Here is a 19,164-nt window from a genome sequence, read left to right as displayed (position 1 = left end):
ATCTCCGCTGCAATGACCTCAGTAGCCCATTTGATGATATAAAAACGATTAATAGTTGTATTTGGACTTTACAGCCCTGCTGCTTCAATCTGAGACAGTGAGGACCTGAGCACATAAAGTGACATTAAATGTGTTTCACTGTCCTTTCAATAATGATAATAATGTTGACCAATGTTTACGACAGAAGACTGTTCAGACATTGAACAGACATGTCTACTAAATTATGAGAGTCTAACATATAATATAAGTAAGAGTTAGTTTCCAAAATAAAACAAATCATAATCTACGTACTACTGAATTATGTGTAATGTAAACGGTGTTCTATACACTTTACTATTATACAAGTAAAACTATTCACAATAAAGTTGTGTTAGTTATGTTTTAAAATAGTAATTAAATAAATGATGTAATGATATAAATAGTTAATGTGAGACATTACAAGATAATGATATCAGAATTTGTCATATCTTTTTGTTTTGTGATGAGAAAAAAACAACTGTATCCAAGGTTGAGAAAGAACTTTGAGAGTGAAGGAACTTTTAGAGAAGTTCCTGAAGTGTTCAGAGACAAAGAGGAAAGTTTATCAAGGCGTTAATAAGCAAACTACATCAGCTCAGTGGTAAAACAATAAAAGTCCCAGAAAAGTCAATATTGGAGTCTTGTGACGGGATTGTTTTGTTAAGTGTGCTCAACTTAACTTAACTTAAAACAAACTATTATAAAGTTTTTAAATTGAACTTTGACATATTGCCAATCTACAACACAGTACTCTGGGATTAAATAATGTTTATCATTATTCATATTTCACCCCAGGAGCTCGAATGTACAGTTATCTAGGTTACTACCATGTGAGTACTGTAATAAAACAGCAATAATTCATTCAAAAACAAATATCACTTCTATTATTTTCATACAAATAGTAAAGGGAATCAAAACTACTGGATACCCATGTTTCTAAGCGGTGACTGTTGTTACATAAGCTGAGCTACTGTCCTGGGAAGGCCACGAATGTGTTTTATAACTGCACCATCTAGTGGTTTAGTTCCATCTCTACATCTGACCGTGTCTTCAGCCCCTATGAAATTTATAATCCCAACTCTTTTCTGACCTTTGACTAACTACACATATCTCCCAGGAGCCTGGTTATACAACAATTTAATCAAGATGAGCCCCAGTTGGACAATAACATAATGGTGATGAATCACTGGTGACGCCCAGATTAGAAGACTGATGATGGGAAAGTTAGAGCAAGGTCTAAATGTTTTATATATCAGACTGGGTGATGGAATGTTTGATTGAGATCTGATTTAAAGAACCTGAGAGCACCTCAAGGATCCATAAAGGTCCCAGAACCCATATCTATATGACAAGATATTCAATCCACATGTCGGGGACTATTGGATTCTAAAAAGTGATCCATTATGCTATAAAATCAATTAAAGGTTTAGGGTGTAGACTTTAGTGACATCTAGTGGTGAAGTTGCAGCTGAATACCCCTCACCTCACCCCCAATTCCTAACATGAAGGAGAACCTGTAGCCTTTAGTTGTCATAAAAACTCTAAAGGTTTAGTTTGTCCAGTCTGGGCTACTGTACAAAAAACATGGCGGCCTCCGTAGAGAGGACCCACTACTGGTGTAAATATAAAGTATTAAAATATAAAGGTCCATTTTAGCGTGGGGAAAACAACAATTTGTACAATTTAGATGAAACACACTACTGAAAACATCACTCAGTTTATTTTATATTCAATAATTCTTTCATCTAAATCTTATACAATAAATCTGTAATAAATGGCCAATGGAGAGAAGGAATTTAGAAAATGTATTAATAATAATATAAATAATAAACACACTGATTAGTAGCAGTCCTGTGTATAAACGAGACATTACATAAGGATTAAGGATGAGTACATGAAATAATGCCAATATTATTTCATTAATCTCTGTGTGAATTAACAAAACACACGTGTTCTGATCATAAATCTGATATATTCTTATATTTCCACTGTGTCTCTCTCAGCAGCATCAGTGTCCAGCTGCAGATGGAGACTCACTTCGGAGCAGGAGGAGTCTTTAGACGCGCAGCAGTGAAAACCTCGAGCCGCCTTCTCGAAACGGCCCAAGTGTAGTGAGATGACGAGGCGTGCATTGCACCTAACAGCTGTGCAGGAGGATTGTTGACTGTCTGCGCAGCGGATCGACGCGTTTCTCCTCCAAGGTTGTGCTTTTGGTTACTTACGGTAAGGTGGACCCGCAGTGTCCACTAAAGGATCAGGTGATCCACTAGCCACGGAGCGGAGGCTGACGGGGGGAAATGCAAGATGACATATAGCAAATGTCGGAGCATAATTCATTCACGCGTTCGCCTCGGATCCGGACTTGACTCGCACCGCTGGAGCTCCAATGTGACGATGGCTCGTTAGGGCTGGCGGCGCCACTGCGATTTTTGTGGATATTTTAATTTATGAGAAATCACATTCACAGACACATATTGGTTTCAACATGGGGCTGTGCTACAGTTTGCGTCCCCGGCTCTTCGGAGACCTGAGCGGCTCTATCTCCAACGCCACCTCGGACTCGGACCAGCCTCCGGACGCCACCGTGCCGACCCGAGCCGGGGGAGCTCGCCCAGAGGACACCGGGGGATGCGGGGAGACTTCGTCGCTGCGTGCCGGCGGCGGCCCGGTGCGCCCCGGGGACCCTGCCAGGCTCTCGGCCGGGGAGCACCGACGCGGAGACACCGTTACCGACGGCGTGCTCATACAGAACGGAGGTGGCGGTGGTGGAGGTGGAGGAGGCGGCGGTAATAGCGGTGGAGGAGGCGGCGGTAAGGGGACAGGGAAGGACCGCGGCCGCCGCTTGCAGCTGCTGCCAAAGACAAGCGTCCAAAAGCAGAAAAACTGGGACAAATTTCTGGTGGAGGAGAAGGAGGCCGAGAAGGAGGCGAAGAAAGTCAGTAAGAGCATTGACCGGGCGCTGAAGGAGCTGAAGCGGGAGTACAAGCAGACCCATCGGCTGCTGCTGCTCGGTAGGTGCCTGTCTGTTGTTGTTGTGGTGTTGTGGGTAGAAACCTGGACGCACCGGCCTCCTCCACACGCTGTGCCGAGGCCCGGTGCCACATCTGGCGGCTGAGCAGTGGAGACTCACCCCCCGCGGCTGCCGGTGACCAACGCTGAAGATGGACGTCCAGACCGTGGCCTGGTTTCCCGGCAGCCTCCTCGTGTTCTCGGCTTTAACGTGGAGTCTGCCAGGCTGTCACTGAGCTCCAGGTTCCACTGGTTTACTGAGGCCGGTTAGCTCCAGGCCACAGGGCCATGTTTACCACTGCCATAAATACTAGTCCAGTGAAGTACTCCTGTGGTACAACATGGTGAAGTAAATAGAAAATACCCCCACTCTGTCATTTTTGTAGTATAGTAGAGCTGCAATGTAGTATAGGACCATTTAGCTGTGTATTGCTAGTTATAGTGTCCTTTATTTGGCTTTAGTTTACAAATACAGTATGAAGTAGTATAATATAGTGTAATGTAAGAGTGTGTCTCTTGTTTGAACTGTGACACGTCTACATGAAGTCATTTCAAATACATCCATCTATAAAGTAGTCTAGTGAAGTAGTCCTGTAGAACAGCATGGTGTAGTAAATAAGAAACAGCCCAACTGTGCTCCAATACAGTTGTTTTTGTAGTATAGTAGAGCTATATTGTAGTATAGGAGCATTTAGGATATAAGAATACTGTATATTGTTATATATAGTGTTCTTTATTTGGCTTTAGTTTACAAATACAACTTGTAGAGAGACAACTTAATAACATAGTTTACTAAAGTCGAGTGTAAGAGTGTGTCTCTTGTTTGAACTAACTGTGACACATCTACATGAAGTAAATCCATCTATATTTGTGTAGTAGAGAACTGTCTAGTAGTAAAATATAAGTATAGTAGAGGGATGTGTGTGTACTGTAAAGTGGAGTTTAGTAGTATTTAGTGTCTATGTAGAGAGACAGAGACCACTTATCTTTTATTTACTCTGAATAGTCATAGTCCTCTTATTGATCTGACCTGTTGGTCATATGTCCAGATGTTAAGAGTAAGACCTGTCAGTGCCATTTAAAGAAGCATTTGTTTGAATTCATAATAAAGGATGTTAACTAGAGAGTTGTGAAGTGGCCTATAGTATAGTACACTCTAATTTAGTGTTTATAGTCTTCAGAGGTGCTGGGAAATCATTGTGCTATAGTATATTATAGTTTTCTGTTGTCAGTAATGTCTGATTCGAGTCAATAAATGAAAAACATCCTTAGTTGTTCAGTGTAGTGTAGTATAGTTTAGTATAGTGTAGTCCACTGACAACAGGAAGAATAGCATTTTGACTAAATGTGGCACATTTAAAGTAAGTTATTTAATAAGTTAAAAAACATAGTTGAGTAGAATGTAGTGTAGTAATGTGACCTGTAGTCTAGTATAGTAAAGCGTGTATAGTGCAATGAAGAGTAAGGTTTAGTAGGCTTTAGTATAGAGAAATATGTAGAGACATGTTTACTCAGCAAACTTATAGTATAGTATAGTGTACGGTTAGAGACAACAAATGAAGAACATCCTTTATATTAGACTTGGTAAAAATGATAGAGTATAGTGGCTCATACTGTAGTTTAGTATAGCACAGTAGTATTCTTCAGTAACATATAGGGTATAAAGGAGTTTGTTAGTCTGTAATGTACTATAAAGAGACCAGTATATACAGTGTAGAATAATCTAACACAACCCACTGAATAGTAGTAGGGTTTTAAAGTGCAATATGGAGTATACAGTAGTGCAACAGGATTTAGTTTACAAAAATGTATTAAAGCAACTTAGCTTCTAGGTGTTGGCCCATGTTTGCTCTGCATACAGACAGGTTAATTTTTAGGATAGTATATAAAAAATGTTACACCTGTGGATCAATAAAGTTTTATGTTATCTTATTTTATTGTATCCTGCTAGGACGTGAGTGATCTGTTGGACAACAGATGAAAAATAGCCTTTTGATAATTGTAGCAATTTTACAGTTTTTGCTATGAATAAGTATATGTTGAAAAGTATCGTAAAACCAGGGACAAACAAAGGAAAAATTACTGATTGATTACAGTGAATCTTGTACATTAAGATCAAAGCCTTAATTAAACAAATATTATATTAAATCATATGTTTATATAAGAGAGTTTTGTAGGAAGATTCATGGAATAGAATACTACGCATATATAATGTTGAGGTTTCGATTGCACTTGTTCCGTTTCAATTTCATTTTGATTATTATGATGAAGTGGGCGGCACAATTATAGATGTGAGCTTAGTAGATTTAAATCTCTGAGTTTCAGGCGTTTGAAAGACTGGTGACCTGTCCCCTGTCCCTGTGACCCTCCAAGGACAAGCAGTTATTTTTAGCTGCTATTATGGTTACGTTTCCTGAAGAGTCCTGATCAGAAACGCTGATGAGGAAAAACAATATTTAAATGTCTGTACATTTACAACAAAAACAGCCACTCTCAGCTCAGTCGCTCGTAAAACCACTTCAGCGTGTTTCTGCCTTACCGTAAACAATACAGTTCCTTGCTACTCTATATAATAAATGGCCAGCAGTTTAATTTCCTGAGTAAACAGCCCTCAATAATTACACACAGGAAGAAATGGCTCATCCTAATGAAGTCACACGGGGAAGTGTCATACATTCTTCCCTGAGCCACTGCTGAAAACTATACAGCATGTGTGACCTGTGTCACAGTGAGTTCAGCGTGTTATTATAGGGTTTGGGCCACTTTCTCCACCGCTACAGAGTCACAATTATTTTTGGGAGCCACGGCATCTGTCACTGTTGCCACCCAGGAGCCTCGGCACGAGCCACAGGCCACTTTTGGTTTCTCTTAAGAGGCCTTCGGGACTTTATACTCTCCAGGTCTCCACTCGGCCTCCTGTTGCATGCCAGAGGACTGAGGTGGTTTGTGTTCCTCTGAAAGTGGACACCTTTCAAATAGTGTTACATTTCAAGGCAACGTATGCTCGCTAATCTGGGTTACTTTATCTGTTTGTATTTGCGGCGGGTATTTAGTTGAATAATGATAGCCACGAGGAACTTTTCATTTGAACCTTCATCCTGAACGAGCTGCCACGTTCGTTTTAGAGCTGGAGCCGTACACCTTTGGTCATAGTTATAGCCATTTGTATTTGTCGTGTGACACATGCTGACAATTGATCATTTCAGACATAGTTACAGCTTTGTGGAAAGGTTCTGAAGAATTAAAAAGTTATTCTCTTTAAAGTTTTCTTGCTGTTCAGTTTGAAGGTATGGTTTAAAAAATCTTTGGTCAGTTGCAGAAATGACAATCAAAGGATTTCTTGATTTCATTCAATTTTTCTTAGATTTTTTTCTTAATCATTTAAAACTAATAATACAAATATTACATGGATTCAGTGCATTCACACATTACACAACAACATCTACTATATGTCAGAGCTGAAACAATTAGACAAGTAATCCATCAGATCTACTGCAGAAACTATTTTGATAATGTTTCAGTTGTTTCAACTCGTTTCTTTCTAAGTCAGAGTTAATGATCTTTGTTTTCTGGTGAGCAAGAGCTTCTATTACCTTAAATATTTCCTGCTTTTCAAATGTAGATTTCTTAATATTTGTTTTTCTTACTATTAGTCATACAAAATTAGCAATTTATTCAAAACAACTTTTATTGCAAAGCCAGCAAACTCATGTTCTTGTAGATAAGCCCTGATTGTGATGTGACTGGAAATTAGCCTCCTTCCAATAAAGCCTGTGTTTTAACTTCGGAAGACAAGTACGTGATATAGTTTATAAGTAATGCAAGATATCAGAAAGTTTCCACTAATCTAGTCATGAATCACTGAGTCACTGGAACAGTTGGATATTATACAATTCCTGTAGTGAGCACTCTAATATTTTCAAGGTGCAGTAACTGTAAAAAAAAACAACACATCTCTGACCAGAGGACAATTCAGAAAATCGTCAGAATCTTTTAATAGAGTGTCCATAGACTTTATATTTTAGCGCATGAACGCAGGGATGGGAACTGCAAGACGAGTTCCTACTATTTCTTGGAAAGGAAGTCACTTTATTGTTAGGTCTCTTGGATCTGATTCTGTGCAGCGCGATGATAATATCTGTTACTGCTGTCCTAGATGTCCTTAACTGGCTGTTTCGCAGCCATATCACCCGTCATGAGCCCGAACAACAGGCTGCGAGTGCATTGCATAGAAATGAGCAGTGGAATTTTAGGTAGGCCAAGAATTTGCCTGTTGGAAGTCGCCGATTGTCGTTTCTTGTCTTTCTTTTGTGTGTTGAGCCGCTCGCCTGCATGGGAAAACATATTTTGGAAAAGCTTACCCATCCACTCAAGAAGTGTGGAAGAACGACCCCCCCCCCCCCCCACACACACACACACTCCCCCACCACTGCCTCCTCCTCCCTTAAATACAAGAGGAGTCAGGTGAACTTTGCATCCGTCTGAATGGGTTTTATCATTGACTCGACTTCACTGAACTTTGCCACAAACTGCACCAGAGTTCCCAGTCAGTGTAATAACCAACCAATGGTGCAGGACCATGAGTTATTGTCCGATTTATGATCCTGATAGCAGAATGGCGGTGTGTGAATGGTCTCTGTACTTCAATCAGTTAAATCAGAGTCAAACACACCGCATGAAAAGGACGTTGGACTACGCTCTGCCTCCTTTTTGTTTTTTCTTCTTTACTTTATTATTCTGCTTTATCAAGAGCCTGTGTCCCTAAAGAGACTGCTGTAAAATTCTTTCCGGCCTCAGAAGAAATTTCAAGGAGGCTAATTTTATCTGGATATCACTTGGACGTGTGCCATGTTTTTACGGTAGATGCTTAAATTACAGTCAGGGCCAGTAAATACGTGTGGGAGAGTTACATGTTAGAGTTACTCTTTTAAGTGTCAGATATTATTAGATTCACTGTGACAGTTCACTGGAAGTCATACTCTTTTCGATGCCAGAATGACTAGGTATTTAGATATATTTTATGAATTTATTTAATGTGAATGACAATGCAGAACCTCTTTTTTATTTTCAAAATGCTAATTTCCTTATGAATAAACTGAGTGAGGAAACCAAATCTCAGACTCTGGCTGTGCAGTTGTCGTTTTGCAGTACAAGTCTGAAAATACTAAATATATCTTCGTCAGACTTTGAAACCAGAATTAACCTGTAGAGGAAAGTATTTTTAGATGGTTTCATTGCTGTATTTGCTTAAGAAAAGGATCTGAAAATGTCTTAAGACCCAGCACACATACTGAGGAGTTAATTATTTAATATTTCTATTGCTATTATTACACAGAAATATTGTAGTGATTCTTTAAAGCTTGTTGCCAAACATGTTGTTTTAATAGTTTAACTTTCAGTGTATACAAACTGTCCCACTTCAGAATTGTGTGTTGCAAAATATTGGAGGGTAATTCATACGCAAAGTCATTGTTTATGTAATAAAATGCGGCTTGTATGTGCACGCTCTGAACTCTGATTTAAGATGAGCACAAAGAGAAAATTTAACATGAAGATTAAAACAGTTTTTTCAGTTTTTTTTTTATTCTGCTCAGAGAAACCAGACATCCAGGTGAAGTAATAATAATCGGAATGTATTTCGCCTGCAGGGAGGATGTTGATGAAATTTGGCTGTTGAGAGATATAATAAGCACACTCACACCCTTCAAGTCTAGTTAAGAGGAAGCCGCAGCTAAATATACTTCTCAGATTAAAGGGTGATCGTTTGTGGTACTAAACCTGGTTCTGTGACATTCATGGGGAACTGTCAGCTTTTTGTCCAGTGCTTCGTCTGACCACTAGAGGATGGTGTGGGCCAGTCTCTCTATTTGTGACCTTGCTGTGTGAAGTGGTGAGAAAGGATCTGTGTCTGTTAGGGTGGGGTTGTGGTGGCGCCGCTGTTTTCACACTGCCACAGGTGAGGTGAGGGTTTCTGTTTGGATTTGCATGCTGCACAACTTCGTCACACTCACGAAAACTGTTATTTGCATTTTGTTTGCATAAAGGACACAATAACGCTCCTTGTTGTACGTTACATGAATACTCATGCATGGTTATCTAATGCTACTGAGTTATCTATGAGTGCTTGCAACACAAGTATATGTCTGTGAACATTGTTTCAGACTTTCCTGATTGCAACAGGGTAGTATCGCAAGTTCGAAGCAATGTTTCACCTCAAGAACACATTGTTAGTGTAAATGTAAAGTGCTGTGTTCAAGTCAAACCCTTGAGAAAAGATACATACCCCACTCTGGTCTGGTTGAGAGGAAACCACAGCAAGCTAAACATAAATGTCAGACAACCCTCACAACAGTGACAGTTGTTCTGTTTCCGCCCAAGTGCCATAAACATACCTCTCACTGCCAGACTATGGTGACTGTAAAGGACAGGTACCTGGTCTGTTTTTGACAAACTTCTACCTCAGAGTGTTCCACAAACAGACAGAGAGGATGAACTTGATAATAAAGAGGGTGTCATGTAAGGTTTCTAACTGATACGCAGTTTTAATGAGGTGAATTTACAGAACTTACTTGTTTGGGCTGGTGAAATTCTTGTATAGTCAACTTAGTGGGCCTGCATCATGTTCACACAAGAGTTGTTCAACATGATTTATAATTTGCAGAAGTGAACTACGTATACGAGGCAGGTTTAAACCTTATGATGCCAAACATTATTTATATTTGATCCAAAGTTATTAATATAATATTGTATTGGTGTAGTGACGACTTTATCAAACTTAATGTTATCAAACTTTCCTATGACACCACTAGAATTTTTTTAAGTAAGATGACATACTGTATGAAGCTTATGCTCATTTGTCTTACCATTGTTATTATGTACATTATGACCATGATATTGTCGTTCGTATGATATGTTCTGTTATTCTAGAAAAGGACATCATGTTTTGAGGCTCTGGGCCAGTTGTTATATCTATGTTTGTTTATTCAAATTAATCACTGAACATTAATCAACATGTAGATGTGCCAGATTAAGCCATGCAGGCTAGTTTTACAGTCCCTGGCAGTTAGATTTAAAAAAAGCATACAATAACATATATACACATGTCTAAAAACACACAGACGTAACATAGACAGACCATAAGCACACATAAATGGCAAAGACAAAAGCTCATATCGTGCGGAGGGCACAAAGTACAGTTGAATTCATAATGCAATATAAAAAGACAGGCTCGCAGTTATATATCCGATGTTTGCGGCTCTGGGTTCATTTAGCTGATAATGAATTGAATCCAAGCTACTTTAATTGTTGATTTATATAAGTAGTAGCTTCCTACCCTTTTGGTCTATAACCCCCCCCCCCCTCCTCTTTAAAGAGACTATATGTACATATTGCTACACAGCCAATGTTACCATTAACAGGTGTTTACTCACCAAACTAGATCAAACGTTCCGACTTCAGCCTCAAACTTCCGTTTACTCCCCAATAGCTGTCCTCAGCAGTGGAAAACAACTCCTGAGTTAACTCTTGTTCTACTGAGGTCAGCACGCTAACCAGATCCCGGCCATCACGTCTCATCACAGAAGCATCTCGTGTGCCCTGTAAACGTAGTGCTGCTCAGAGGCTGTATTATAATGACATGTCTTGTAAGCGAAACCATCCAGATCACAAGATTGATTAAAAAAAAACATAAAGCAGCAGAGGAAACGTACAGATACAACCGATCAACAATGCTACGTTTCAATATGTCCAATATGTGATTTTCCTGTTTAGATCTAATGGGCTCTGGGGTCGAGTGTAAACAAGGCCCAGACGGCGAGAAGCTTCACTATCAGGAAGTTTATTGTACAAGTGACACATGGATCTCAGTGCAGACTAATAGACTGAGATGAGAAACAAAGAAAGCACACAGTATTTATCCTTACGGTCACGCCTAAGCTATCCACCTAGCTCCGTCCTTGGGTGAACAGATAACAGTTTAACAAATTATTGAAGGTCAGCTGATCCCTTGCAAGAGATGCTGAATTTCTGCAAAACAGGATATGGCCTTTCCTCTATGAACTTGCTGTCCCTACTTATTGCATATAAGGCATGTTACATTTATGTTACTCATGCCCCAGGCGACAGGCGTGGATGCTCACAGCAGTTCACTCATATGACTATCAGGGTTAAAGGTTGTAGGCCTATGTGTACGTTTTTTGCTTTAGCTACTGAAATGTTAATTTGAAGCTAATTCGCATAAAACTTTGAGGACTTGCCAAGAGCTTGTCTCAAGGGGTGGAAACACCAATATTAAATCTAGTTTTCTTCTGTGGTGTGGCCTAGTGGTTAGAGTGGTACAACAAGAAGGTTGCCAGTTCAAACCCCACTCTCACCCATCTGCATGGCGAAGTGTCCTTGGCAAGATACTGAACCCCTAAATGGCCCCTCATAAATGTTGAGTGTACTAATTGTAAGTTGCTTTAGACAAAAGCGTCAGCCAAAATGACATGTAATGTTTCACTCACATTGATTCCAACAGGGTTAGCATGCTAACCAGCTAGCACCGGCCTGGCTGGGCTATGTCAGTTTAAGGGTTCTAGTTAAGTTAGCATCACTGTAGCATCCAGAGGTAGCACTGCATATTATGACCGCTTGTTTTTGCAATGCAATGATGGCTGAAGCTCTTGGCATCTGACCCCCACCACCACTCTGGTAATTAAGTACATTCTGCAACAGAGAAGAGAAGTACATGAGTAAATGTACCTAGTTACTTTCCACCATTTTTTATAACATCTATCCATGAGAAAATATACATCATTCTGCAGGGTATCGTTTTGCTTAAAGGTTACTTATACTTTTGATAGTCAAGTATATTTTGATGTGAATTTATATATATATAATTATTTTTTTAATGCAGGACTTTAACTTGTAACAAATTATATATCCAGTGTGGACTTGTTTTGTTTACCTTTGAGTTCTTCATCAGTAACGATCACAAAATATAATATGTATAATAACACACAGAGATATGCAGTAACTAGTAGTACATTTACTACTATATCACTTATTTTACTGTAAGAACACAGAGCTGGGTAGCAGCTAGTGCACACACATCCATCCACTCTCAACACTTTAAATGGATTGCCAGTTTGGGTCAGAGGCCTAGTAGTTGTATGAAGTATAATTTTAAGTATACACTGTTTATACGTATACATACAGTCGTGTTTATATTCATTTTTATACTTCTTATTTATTTATATACTTCTAGGATCTGAGTAAGAACGTCGGAAAGACCAACATTTTGAATATTGTTCTACTGTTTATTGATTAAAATGATGGTTGCCAGATTTATTGACACGCACACACACCCCTGCACTAAACACACTGTAAATGGGTTGCCAGTTTGGGTCAGGGCCTAGTAGTTTTATACAGTATAAATATAAGTATATCATGTTTATACTTATACATATACTCATGTTTATACTCATATTTATACTTCTTATATACTTTTTGTATCTGAAGAAAACCACACTAAAGACAAAACAGTACACACACACTGTAATGGGTTGCCAGTTTGGGCCAGGGCCTAGTAGTTGTATACAGTATAAATATAAGTTTAGCATGTTTATACTTATACATATACTCGTGTTTATACTCATATTTATACTTCTTGTATACTTTTTGTGTCTGAGGAAAACCACCATAAAGACAAAACAGTACACGCATAGACACACGCACACACAGGCACACGCACGCACACACACACACACACACACACACACACACACACACACACACACACACACACACACACACACACACACACACACACACACACACACACACACACACACACACACACACAGTAAATGGGTTGCCAGTTTGGGTCAGGGCCTCCTCTCTGACTGGAGGAAGAGGAAGAAGAAGAAGAAGAAGACTTCCACCATTACTGCTCTTCGCTAATCAGTCTGATGAGTCCTCTTCCTCCATGTAAAAACACCCGATGCTGGCGGTTAGTGTCAGAACGGAACGGAGGTGTGTGTTCCTCCTCCTCTTCCTCCTCTTCCTCCTCCTCCTCCACGGTGCGCGGCTACTTCCTGGTGCCACAGCGAGAGGCAGTGCTGAGTTAAAGCGACAGAAACACCGATAGAACAAAAAAAAAATACGGAGCTGCCGAAGAGAAGCGAGGGGCCGGAGACGCGACGGGAGCAGTTGACCGGATTCCCGCAGAACCCGAAGAACCCCCCCCCTCCCGCCCTCTCTCGCTCGTCCCCTCGTCGTGTGTCCGCGTGTGCTTCACCCTCCGGGGGGCCGTTTCTCTCCGCGGAACCGAGGCGTCCTGTCCCCGGCGGTGAGCAGGCTAGCGGGCGGTGTGGATGACGGTTGGCTGCGGCTGAAGCGGACTTGTAGCGGGGGGAACGTCTTCCTCCCTCCGACGGAGGAGAAGCCTCGCAGAGATTTTCCTTCCTCTCTCTCTCCCCCCCCTCCCCACCCCCCTCCCTTTTTTTTATATATATATTTTATTTTATTTTTTTAACCATAGTCTCCCTCCCGTGTCGCCGCCGAGCCTCCCCCCTCACCCCCCCCTTCTCCCGACATCAGCCCTGGTGTTATTTTTTTCTACGTACATACGTTGTTATTTTATTTTTTTGGCGTGTGTGTGCGCGTGTGTGTTTTTTTTTTTGTTGTTTTTTGTTGTTATTTTTTATTTTTTACGATTCCACAAGGAAAAGGGGGGCTAGGGCGACGGAAGATGGGTTGTTTGGGCAACAGCAAGACTGAAGATCAACGCATCGACGAAAAGGCTCAACGAGAGGCGAATAAGAAGATCGAGAAGCAGCTGCAGAAGGAGAGACAAGCGTACAAAGCCACACACAGGCTGCTGCTGCTGGGTAAGGCTGCTGGCTAGCGCCGGGGAAGTGTTAGCTAATCCCCGTCGTTTACCGAACACGTAGCCCCGTTTGACAGCGCTCGCAATAATATGTCATGGGGGTGGATATTGATGGAAGCGAGGCTCCACCGGAGCCTGCAATTAACTGGCTTCATCTCCCCCAGTACCCCCCCAACACCCCGACCACCACACACCCTCCTCCCTCCCCAGTCTCCAAAAAAAAAAAAAAAGAAGCAAAGCCAACATGGTAACGGAGAGGCTGTTTGTATTTACCAGCGTGTCTACGTGATATTTCATGTTTTTTTCTCTCTCTCTCTCTCCCTGTGTGTGTGTGAAGGTGCGGGAGAGTCCGGAAAAAGCACCATTGTGAAGCAGATGAGGATCCTACACGTCAACGGCTTCAACGCGGAGTGAGTGCAACATCAGCCCCGCCGCCGCCGCATGTGACACCGGCCGCTTGTTCTCGTCCATGTACCCCCCCTTTGCTAATGCACAACACTGCCGGGGCCGGAGCTCAGCCCCCCCCCCCCTACCCTCCCTCCCCTGAATTGGATTTTCCCCAGGCACTGCAGCGCCTGTTGGGCCCAGTATCCCAATGCAAAGCAGCTAATATCTGCTTTCTCCCTCTCTTTTCTCCTCTTCCTCCACCTCCTCCTCCTCCTCCTCCTCCTCCTCTTCCTTTCCATGCACATGTACACTTTATCATACATATGCGAGGATCTCTGATGCCAATTCATTCACTGTTTCCTGTTTCATGTGAGGGGGTGAAAGGTTGTGATCGACACAGGCCTATTGATGATTTGTTTTGCTGCAAGGCCTTGCATGGCATTGATCTTACCAGTGGTCTATTTTAAACAGGCCCAGTACATGTCGGAGTCCGGTAACTTTGCATGAAAATCCTCAGTCGTGAAGTGTTTGTGAACGAGAGGCCGGATGTTAGGAGAAACGATCCTGCAGGTTTAAGAAAAAAAAAACAGAAGAAACATCTCCACTACATCATCATTTCCCTTTAACGTTGGTTTGAGTCAACCCCATCTTACATTTTGAGGTTACCCCGTCTCCTATTGTCACGTATTCTCCGCCTCAACCTCACTGTGTACGTACATGTTGTCAAATTCTGTGTTACCCGGCAGTCAGCCCCGTCTTACTCATAACCGTCCTAATTGAAGATGTGTTGTTTCTGTCTGATGTGGTTTTCTGTTTTTGTTGACCCCTGCCTCACATGTCTGCTTTGTCAACCCCCCCCCCCCCCCACCCCCTCCTCCAAAAAAAACAGAGAAAAGAAACAGAAAATCCAAGATATTCGGAAAAACGTGAAGGATGCCATAGTGGTGAGTGATCCCAGTGCAATCCCATTTCACTGATTATAACACAGGCTTACGATCAGATCTTGTTTCATCCTGCTTAATGTTTGTCTCTTTTTCTCTCACAACTTCTGCTTTGTAGACTATAGTGTCTGCGATGAGCACTTTAATACCCCCTGTCCCGCTAGCCAACCCAGAGGACCAATTCAGAATCGAATACATCAAAAGCATAGCACCTCTCTCTGACTTTGACTATTCACAGGTAAGATGTTCATTAAGTTTTTGTGTGTGTGTGTTTGCAGATGTGAATTTGAGACAAGGAAAGATGTCCTACAATGCTGCATATGAGCTTTATTTTATGTGTGTTCGTGTTAGTGTGGGTGTTGGATGGTATGTGATGAGAACGTTTGCTTTTTTTATGGCCAACAGTGTTGATCTTAGCGATACAGCTCAGCGGGTGTCAGATCAAATTTAGCTCTAATCCGCCTAATGTTGCCTTTTTTCCATCTAACTTTATTTATAACAAAAGCTTAAGGTGTTGTCCTCTTAGTCTGTAAGATAAGAATGAAAAATACGAATATTCCTTAATTTAGTTCCCCATCAGAGCCCAAGCAGATGCACTGTATGTGGATTTGAATGCAGACTGGAGCACATGGGATTCTTCTCTGTGTGTGATCAGCCGTTGAATAGCGTTAGGTCATGTGTTGGAAATGTAAATTATGTTATACATAATTTTGAAAGTGCTCCTTGTTTTGACACTGGTTTGTGCAGCATCGCCAAACAGGAATGACAAGTTTAAACACATCTATAGATGAACTTCCAGGTTTGGATGTTCTTTTCCACTAGTGCACTTTTATGGACATCAAACGGATGTTCTAACATGTTTTAACGTTAGGCCAGACTTGTAGTGATCATAACTTTAGCTGTTGTTGCATCATGTTTCCACTGAGGTACCGAGTCATTTCAATGTTTCAGCTGCTGCTTCCCTGTACACTGACACATTGTTTTTAGAGCTGAAACTATAAGTTGATTGAGCAACAGAATTGATAATTTTATAAATTTTAAGCATCAAGTATTTTACTAGTAAAAAAGACAGACTCTCTAGTATTAGCTTCTCCAGTGGGAACATTTCACTACTTTACTTGGTTTAACATCATTATAAACTGAATCCCTTCTTGTTTTGGACTGTTGGTTGGACAGGGGCGTTTCAGTGATGGCCATTTTATACTGTACTTGTGGTATTTTGTAGATTAATGATTCATTTAGTCTTGTTTTCTCTTCAGGCAAATATTTTATAATGTTTTCAGTTCTTCAACATTTAAAATAAGCAGAAGTTTATGTGTGGTCTTGAGATTTTGCATTCATATGGGCTAGGACTTTTCCAACAAGGCCTCAAAGTTGGGCTAACGCTGGGTCCTCATTAACCGGGCCTCAGGTCTAATCCAAGCCATCAAAATGTGCTTTATACTTAGAGTTGTATTGTCTTTTCATTGCAACTTTAAATCTTTGCATGATCTTTCTCAAGTTCCTGCTTCTCTTCGGGAATATCCATGAGAAGGGTTTTGGTGTTAATTTCCTGAGCGGGTCCACACTGAGAGTGTTAACAGGGCGGCAGCCGTCTGTGCTCCTGCGATGTTGTTGTGTTGTGTGAGGGCCGGGGCCGTGGGGAGAGCCGGCGTCGAGTTCCCAGGCCCGGTCAGGCCATCGGGAACAACATGGCTCTGTGTGGAGTGTCTGTGCTTGTCATCAGTCTCGGGCTTCGCTTGTGCCGTCAGTGTCACCACTACATTGTCACTTAGTGCTACCAGGCATGACACCCAATACAGCCCTGCAGGAAGCAGCCAATCAGGAACCTGTGGCTTTCACCTGTTGGCGCCGGTTTGAAAAGTGGCAGCACATCTTACCTGGAAACCCTGGAACCGATGATGTCATGGAGAACCATGATTTAAGTCTTGAGAAATATGCTGTTGCAGTGAAATTAGTTATAGTAGCTCTTAAGCGATAAGAGCTGCTTTCGCGCACCTGCATCGCAAACCTGGACTTTTCTAGACATCACCCGCAGGAGTAATGTGTGAACGCAGATGTCTGATCAGTCGAACCAGACGTAAAACGGACTTTACCCTGCTAGCGTCATGTTATAAAGTCTGGCTAATGTCCAATTGAGCCCATGTGTGAATAGAGCATTGTCTGGAGAATTCACAATAGGCGTCTTAGTGACGTATCTATTGTTTCTTCTGCACAACCCAGTTACCACCCGTCACCTAGACCAAACTGTGTATTTCCAGTTGGTAAAAGCACATCTCCATTTGTGTACAGAACTCATGAAAGGGAAACCCTGGACATTGGCTCAACGTCATAAGTGAAAACTGCTTAGATATTGGCGACGGGCGAAAAGAAGTAGTAGCAGTAACTTTTGAATTGCTACTTTTACCTGAGTTACTTGTTGTATGTGTAGGTGAAGAGAGGGTTGGTAATAGATCAGCATGTGATATTATGAACATTTTACTTGGAATGCAACTGTTGATCAATTTGTGAGATAATACCGGAAAGTTTCCATGAAAGGTTCCCATAGTGAAAGATGATATCTTCAAAATGTCTTGCTTTGGTCAGCCAACAGTCCAAATATCAAATATAATTAAATTTATAATGACATTAAACATATAATCAGCTAATCTTCACATTTCAAAGGCTTGAACAAGAAGAGACCGAAATGTTTTATTGATTATCAAAACTTTTGGAAGGCACATTCTGTTGATCGTCTGATTCATAAAACAGCTAATCGTTTCAGCCGTTAAGCTATTTTTTAATTTTGGCTGCTGCTCTTTAAAAAACACCAACAACAGATTCAGACTTTCTGGTCCGCACATGTTTTGAAACCAGTGTCAGAACTGTGTTCCAAAGAATAGTCCTTTACTCTCTGTTGGAGACTGGAGTAAAGGTATGTGTGTGTGTGTGTGTGTATATATATAAACATGTATATAATACATTGACATATTAGTAGTTAAAAACCCTGACCCATGCCATTCTCTTTCGTTCTTGGCTGACTAATCATTGTGTTTTCTGCCTGCTTCGAACTAATTTTATATTGATACTCGAGTACTGTATAATGTATATATGAGTATGAGTTATTGGGAATTAAGCATGGAAATTGAACTTGGCAGTGCTGTAAAGTTTGTGTGTCTTAGACAGAACAGCGTTGGGTTGTGATGTGTGCGATATTTCAGAAAAAGGTGTCGTTATCTTTGAGAGATGTTGTTGATGGAGAAGTGGATTAGGCTTCTCGTAAACGATAGATGGCTTCCTGTTAGTTAGTAGTATGCCGATTTAAAGCCAGGAAATGTACAGTTGATGCTGCTGTCTAAATTAAGTATCTTTTTGGGAAGTTACTCAGCTTTTATTGAAGCAAGTCAGAAACATCATAAACGGCTTGTGAGCTTCACTGCAGTTGTAGTTTTTTTTACAGAGTTCTCATTTAATTCTTAACAATATGATTTACTTGCATTTTCATGAGTAAACCTCTGAAAATAAACAACATCCCATGTGTAGCTTTGCTGGCTTTAAGTCTCTATCACCACAGCATCCATTTTTAAAAACTTTTTTCCTACAGCAGCTTGGAATAACAGAGGTTCCATGGAAAAAAGGCACGTATAACAAACTGTAGTCTATGCAAATGGAAACAAATGCCACTGCAGTCGCTACGCTAGCCACCCGACGGTGTGTGTCAGCTGAAGTGGAGCAAATTCAAATAAGCCCCAGCCCCAGTTTTGCACCACGTTAGCTTTCCCTGTATCAGAAATGTGAAAACCTTCTCCGTTCGGTGCTAAAACAAGCTGGTCACCGTAATAAATGCTGAACAGCATTTGAGACGTGTTGATGTTCTTCATATTCAATCCCAACAAAAACACAAAGAGTAGGTCCACAAACGTTTATTCCTTGCTCGCAGATATGAGTTACAATCTGTTG

General features: G+C 41.1%; 1 protein-coding gene across 2 annotated transcripts in view; it reads left to right on the top strand.

Moving 5' to 3' along the window:
• Positions 1 to 1,935: 1,935 nt before the first annotated feature.
• LOC133968024 (guanine nucleotide-binding protein G(olf) subunit alpha) overlaps positions 1,936 to 19,164 on the top strand; it is a 43,742-nt gene continuing 26,513 nt past the window's right edge. The window contains exons 1-4 of one of the 2 annotated variants that reach the window (XM_062403822.1): positions 1,936 to 3,029; positions 14,235 to 14,307; positions 15,174 to 15,228; positions 15,344 to 15,463. In XM_062403822.1, the coding sequence (XP_062259806.1) occupies positions 2,504 to 3,029; positions 14,235 to 14,307; positions 15,174 to 15,228; positions 15,344 to 15,463 (774 nt within the window). In that variant the 5' untranslated portion in view covers positions 1,936 to 2,503. Of the gene's footprint in view, positions 3,030 to 12,618; positions 13,899 to 14,234; positions 14,308 to 15,173; positions 15,229 to 15,343; positions 15,464 to 19,164 lie in introns of those variants that run through there. The other variant, XM_062403823.1, reaches the window with a different exon arrangement.

Source organism: Platichthys flesus, chromosome 14, assembly GCF_949316205.1.
Source record: "Platichthys flesus chromosome 14, fPlaFle2.1, whole genome shotgun sequence".
NCBI classification, from domain to species: Eukaryota; Metazoa; Chordata; class Actinopteri; order Pleuronectiformes; family Pleuronectidae; genus Platichthys; species Platichthys flesus.
The sequence above is the reverse complement of the archived record's forward strand: the minus strand, read 5'-3'. Positions and strand labels throughout refer to the sequence as shown.